The sequence below is a fragment of the Branchiostoma lanceolatum genome, chromosome 11, assembly GCF_035083965.1.
Source record: "Branchiostoma lanceolatum isolate klBraLanc5 chromosome 11, klBraLanc5.hap2, whole genome shotgun sequence".
NCBI classification, from domain to species: domain Eukaryota; kingdom Metazoa; phylum Chordata; class Leptocardii; order Amphioxiformes; family Branchiostomatidae; genus Branchiostoma; species Branchiostoma lanceolatum.
In genome coordinates, this window is record NC_089732.1 from 15,357,757 (window position 1) to 15,364,369 (window position 6,613).

General features: G+C 40.8%; 2 protein-coding genes across 2 annotated transcripts in view; one reads left to right on the top strand and one right to left on the bottom strand.

Annotated features, from left to right (window-relative positions):
* Positions 1-6,613, top strand: part of LOC136444492 (probable dimethyladenosine transferase) — a 78,956-nt gene that overhangs the window by 10,551 nt on the left and 61,792 nt on the right. Inside the window, exon 8 of the mRNA XM_066442058.1 lies at positions 63-155. Coding sequence (XP_066298155.1) covers positions 63-155 — 93 coding nt within the window. The remainder of the gene's footprint in view (positions 1-62; positions 156-6,613) is intronic.
* On the bottom strand, positions 1,747-5,450 carry LOC136444570 (uncharacterized). Its single transcript, XM_066442180.1, has one exon. It carries the CDS (start codon positions 5,036-5,038, stop codon positions 2,732-2,734), a length of 2,307 nt encoding a protein of 768 aa, XP_066298277.1. The 5' UTR covers positions 5,039-5,450; the 3' UTR covers positions 1,747-2,731.

The following is a 6,613-nucleotide window of genomic DNA, read 5'->3' on the forward strand; positions in this document are numbered from 1 at the left end:
ATGAATGGATGAAGAAGTATCATCAAGTTGTATTTCCTCTCTCCCTTATTGTCTGACTACAGATTGGCAGGAACAACTTCCGACCACCTCCCAAGGTAGAGTCCAGCGTGGTCAGACTGGAGCCCAAGAACCCCCCTCCCCCCATCAACTTTCAGGTTAGATCTACTTTTATACACACTGCACTACATACATGTACATACTTACTACAAAACCTACATGTGCATAATACAATGTATTTCTATCTTGGGTATAATACGGCCTGGAATTATTATAATTAGTCATGTACATTTGTATTGTGTACAAATGTGCCAGTAGGAAATTTTTCCTAGAACTCTGGTGTTGTGATTGTCTGCTTGTGGTCGGTCTTTACTAGAGGCAGAAATATGCAATCTTGGGGGAATTGTACTTGTATTTGTAAAAGTACAATGTTCTTGCAGGTACATGACTGTGTATGCAGACCCGGTGCATTTGCATGCAGTACTGTCAGTTTTTCATAGGGGTCTCTTCTACACTGTGAGGTCATGTTTGTGTCTTCAGCACAACCATTGAGACTTACTTGACTTATGTCGGGTACCATCCTCCCTCTGTCATCCAAACCACCATGGTCGCACCGAAGTTCCCGTCCTGCATAGCCTTCCCCATACCATCAGCTTGTATACTAGTGTCTCTTGTTAGCACAGTATGTTAGGGGTGGTCTTCCTTGCCTTTTTCTCCCATGTGTTGTCGGGACCATAGCACTAACTTGGAGACAACCATTTCTGATACCTAAATCTTGTTTGTTTGTGCCTTTATTTATTCTCGAAATATGCTCTAATCGTCCTTCAGGCCGCTTTTCATAGAGGTCGAGATGAGGGGATGTCAAGGGGTCAACATAACAATAAATAACTAAAAGTTTGGTCAAACAAGGTGAATCGAAATTATAACAATAGTACAAAGAATAAATGAATAGTGAATACACAAAAATATCAAAAATATCAAAGTCATTAATCGATAAGTCGATAATCGTTCATAAGGGTCAGTTACTGCAGTTGTAATCTGTGGTTGCTGATAACTTTTTCCAAGGCGGATATGTTTAGAAGAGTGCTTATGACTACTGACAGTACTGTTCTGCTGAAGTGTGAATGTTTAACTTTAAGTGACAATATTTAAGTTAACAAATACCAGAATGTATTTTTATCATGATACTGTTTTGGACATCTCAATAATTACTACCCTCTTGAAGCCCACTGAAATACCCAGGTTTGTCAGTTATGTCAAAAGTTCTAGTTATTGAGTCCTTTGGGGATGTCTTAATTGACAACCGTGAAAATTAAAGAAACCCAGATGGGGAATGCAGACAAGAAAGTTTGCATAATTATGGAATTTTCTACGTAATCCTTTTAATTTGTTCTTTGTGAAAATGACTGGAATTTTTGTCCATATAAAGAGTTATGTGCTTAGTTGTTGCCTCCATGAAGGAGGTCAGAGACCTCTGACAGAGGTACTGTTTTGTCTGTGTTTGTTTGATTTGCAGCTATACTATACACCCATTCTTCGTAAACGTGTGCAATTGGGGGTTGGAAATGGTAAAAAAAAAATTTCTCCGTGAAGCTTACTTATTAGGCCTATTTTGTTACTACTCTTGTTGACTATCGCCAACAAGTTTTGGAAGTTGCTTAGAACTTTCTTGTTTTGAGATACTGGCTTTTTTCCGCTGTGATGTCACTTATATTTTAGTCATATAAAAAAAGCGTGTTGACCGAAATATTACGTGTTCAACAAGATTTATTCAAAGGCACGGGCCGTTTTTCTGATTTCTGTCGAAGCGTATGCCCTCGGCGCACATATCAATGGGTAACAGTTGATAGTTTCGTTTGTTTCCTTTGAGATATTGCCTAAAATTGTACTAAATAACATTGGTAAATTGTGAAAAAATGAAACACACAACAATGTTTTTCCTGATGTGCAGACAAAACTGGCGATAATTACTTCACTTTCATCTGTAGGAAGAACAAAGAATGGTGGAACGCAACAGTGAAAATAGTTGGAATGAAAGTATATGCGCTTTACCTAGAGACGCCAGTGAACTATGGTAACGTAAGTAAGTACATTGGTAACGTAAGTCAATTATCTCATATATCACCTACATGACTTATTCAATGGTACAAATTTGTTTTCTTCTAAGTTGTGTCTAAGCGGAAGTAATATGTGGGTAACGTTTCGTAGTTCCGTTGGCTTCCTTTTGAGAAATTACCTAAAATTGTACCACTTAAGATAAAAAAATTGGATACAAATGAAAGACACAAACTTTTTGGTCTGGTGTGCAGACAAAACTAGCGATATCTACTTCACTTTCATCCTTATAAAGGACAAAGAACTGTAAAACATATTAGTGAAAATAATTGGAACAAAACTATGTGTTCTTACTGCGGTTAACATATTAGTAAGTATAGTAACGTAAGTCAACACCAAGGTAACCGTATGAAGCATCTCTATTTATGTGGCTATATGTATCCTATAGCCACGGCAATGACTAATCTATGTTTGCTAATGACGCTAGACATGCTGTGTACGTCTATTTTGTATCACTTTCCCTAATGGTAACGTAAGTCAACATGGTGACATTGCAATTCACTGACCACGATACATCGTGCATACATGACGGTGGACAGGAAGCTAGTGTAGAAATGCAACTCCCACAAGTTCTGACAACTGTCAGTCAAATATATTCAACAATCGAATAGCTTCTGGATCACTTTTGGCTCACTTTCGATGCATAGCACTCCTCTATGTGTGTAAGTGTAGCCTCAGAAAATGTGAACATTCTTTGGGACTTTCCCGTCGCTTGTGGCTTTTCAACCACACACAGCACATCGGCGGGCTTGATCCACAGGTCGTCTTTCCTTCGTGGCCATTTAAACTTCTGTCCCGCTTGTTGCATGAATCGGACACAGTACTCTCCATCGTCTTCATCCTCAACAACTCCGACGTACCAATTGGAATCGTAGACTGCTGCCACATAGTCATCGATACGGATAGTCGCAGATGCCTCTGCCGCGGTAGGACCTGTATTCGTAGAGATCTTGTGCTTTTCCCACTTGCAAGTTGTACTTGTTCGAAACCCATTTGTGTCAAAACATCGCTCACAGTAGCATGTCGTGGACCTCGACTCAATCTCACCCAATCTTCCAACCACAGCGTGGAAAGACATAGTGCCAGGTATCGCCTTTACTTGTCCATACTTCTCTGCAAGGTAAGCCTGACTTTCCTGACATTCGGCTTTGTGGACAAACATATACTTAATGACACTTTTCTCCTGTTGCGATGCCCACTTGTAGAAATCATGCGCGTCTTGGATCGTCGTTTCTTGGTGGTTTACTGCTTGGTCGGCCATTCTCTTCGCAGTGCCCCCCACACCGTCGCATGGCCCTTTGCCGTGACCGGCTTCGAAATAGTTCCAACACGCAGGTACTCCAAAGAGAGATTCGTGGTCAGAAAGGATACTGAACATTGTCTTGTTTCGGTACTGGGAGCTAGGACTATCTGTCCAGTAATGAATGTAGCTTATAGCAGGATGTTTCTGCTTGACTTCGGGCACAACCCTCTTTAATATAGCAAACACAGTTGCCGCATTGTGCCCCAATTCGTCAGAGACTACACAGATGGATTCATGTTGTAGTTCTCCGTTTTCACTTTTGTAATAAATAATGGTTGGGTGTAATGTGACCATATCACAGTTCCAGTACGCCGATTGGATCTCGTCATTACTCTTGACTTTGTAGTTTTCGGCAAAGTCCATCTGAATCACAATGTGATTTTGATCCAGGTTTTCTTTGAGAGTTTTTAACTGACTGTACTGCTCGTTTGCACGAGCAACGTGCTGTCGGAAATGTGGCACCTCTTCTTTGAACTTAGCACAGAACGCTGTTGTCTCCACTTCTGACGTCACAATTTTCATTTTCTTTTTTCCATCAACTTCCACTCTTTTCCATTCATCGTATTTAATGTTCCCATCTGGTGGCAGATTCGACAGAAGTGATTCAACCTTGTCTGCATCCGGAAAAGCCTGGAGGAAGTTATCTGGGTTTGTCGTCTTTACACAGTTGTGTTGCTTTAGTGTCTTTAGTTTTAACGCGAAGTTCTGGTGCCTTGTGCAGAGACAGGTGTTCCTAGATAGGAAACACGCTAGTTTCATATTTTGCGGTCTCATCTTGGCAAAATGACTTAGTGAGATTTTGATACCCGTTTCAGCTTCAAACTTATCTCTTAGAGTAGACAGATAATTTGATAGTATTCTGACTTGCAACTTCTCCTTCCCAACTTTTTTGCAATCATTTTTCCCTGGCATCATCCTCGAGTTGTCATCTCTTTCCAGGAACTCTTGAACTTGTCGCCGTAGTCGTGCCCGCGCAAGGGAACGTCTGGTTTTCCTGTGTTTGGTGTTTCGAGCGTTTCTGGCAAACCCAAGTTCATTGGAAAGTGTATTCATCAGCCTATATTTCTTCATCACCTTCCCAGCCACCATCCTTCTGATGACTCTTTTCCCCTCTGTCTTCTTTTTCTCGTACCGCTCTCTCAATCCGGATGTGAAAACATTTGAGAACAAGATTTTCTTCCGTAACGAGCTCGGTACTCTCCGTGGTGTTAGCCCTGCCTGGCGTATCTCAGCATCGGTTTTGCTGCGTGGTGTTAACCGCGTTGGTACTTTCATCTCTTTCATCTTCAGTCGCTCCAGCCGTTTCTCCAACTTCCGTTTTGCTTTTAACGTTTTGTCCAACTTATACTGCATTTGTTTGATTTTACTGCTGGGGCCACTTTTCTTCTGAGCGAAGTCCATTTTGATCTTCAGTTTTGGCAGACGTTCACGTTTTGCTTTCTGTCTCCTCATCTTCTCTCTTCCCTTTGCCCTTCTTTTCTCTAAATCTTCCTTACTTGCCAAAACCGCCGGTGTGTAATATTTCATTACCCGATCTACTTCTTTTTTCCTGTATGCGGCACCGTCCTTGGCTTTCTTCCTTTCTCTATACGCCTTTTGGATTTCTGCCCTTGTCTTCCCCATGATCTACATAGAATGCAAAATTCACAATGCATGTCCATTAAACTATGCACAACAGCAATGGCGTATAGTTCAGGGTAGTGAGTTCAAGTTGTCATACCAGCTAGTGAGTTTATTACTCCATGGTATAAATGTTTACTTACGTTACCATTTGCGAAAGAATCTATGCAGATATCTACATATAGCCTACTGTGCTCACTGAACTATCATGCTGTCCCTACAAAAACACAAATAGGAATGATGAACATTGTCTCGTTTATTAAAAATAGGCCCATCACAAACAGTAACGCTAAAGTTGACTTACGTTACCAATGCCATGTGTTTCTAATCATACGGATTTCTTCATAAGCAAGCGGGTTTTGACCAATCTTTTAACCTTATGACTCAACTCCTCTTTTATGACAGCGACTTAGGGTTATTCCTGTGGTACTTAGATGGACAATATTACAAACTCACCGGTCTGTAAATAGTAGATGGCTCTCAGTAAATGATGAAATAAGTTTGACGACGCTCTTCAAGGTCTGGACGGCGCCATTACTGGAACTCAGAGAGACACTGACCTCTGGCATGGCCTCTGACATTCCCTTCTCATCGCCCTGATATGTAATCCTGATTATCCTATTAAACGCGGTATGTTCGCTTACCCGTTATGTACTAGTAACGTAAGTCAAAGGGTAACGTAAGTCAATTTTGACAATTAACTGGCAAAAAAAGCTACACAGTCAGGTTGCAGAACCGAATCGCGGGTGATAGGTACTTACCTGGTTGTGCCCTTTCTTATGAATGGCGCACTAAGACTGCTGTTTCTAATTGGAGCAGTAATAATGGTAACGTAAGCTTGATTACAAAAACTGGCAAAACGCACCGAGCTGTAATATAGCTGTAATATATCATTAGATAGTTATCCATTTACCCTATCGAGTCTTATGTAGTATACTACATATATTGGCCGATGGAAACATATGAAGAATTCAGGGAAATCACGCTTTAGTGACTAATTTCTGTTCACCTGTCTTTGTAACGTAAGTCAAAGTTTAAAACTTGCGACAGGCATAAAAAGGGGCATTGCGTGAGATAGAGACATCTTGGATAAACTTTGCCGCTTGTTTCGTGCTAGCCTTGATGACAGGTACAAATCGACGGCAAACTCTGATTCAAGAAACGCGTTTTTCACTATGTAAATACAGTGCTAAGTGTGTTTTTTGGATTTGCGACAGGGTGTTTTTACGGTCTCAGACCAAAACCTTGCGCTGTACGATCAAAAAACAGCTTACCAGGAGAGTAAAAAGGCTACTGGTTATATTTCTAGTATCTACTGGTGACATTAAACCACCAAAGTCAACGTTAAAGCGTAATTTAGTAATTTGCTATGCCGATATTCTCCTGCGACATCAATTGCACACGTTTATGAAGAATGGGTGTATAGCATGTTGATAGTAAGGTCCCTATTAAAAAAGATGATTTGGGGAATCATAGCTATTTTCAGGTTTGGGAGAATTATAGATCGACGCCCTCATCTTCAAAGTAGTGTACAGCCCTTTAAATCAGCTGTTGTTTGCCTAATGGTAGCCTGTGTTG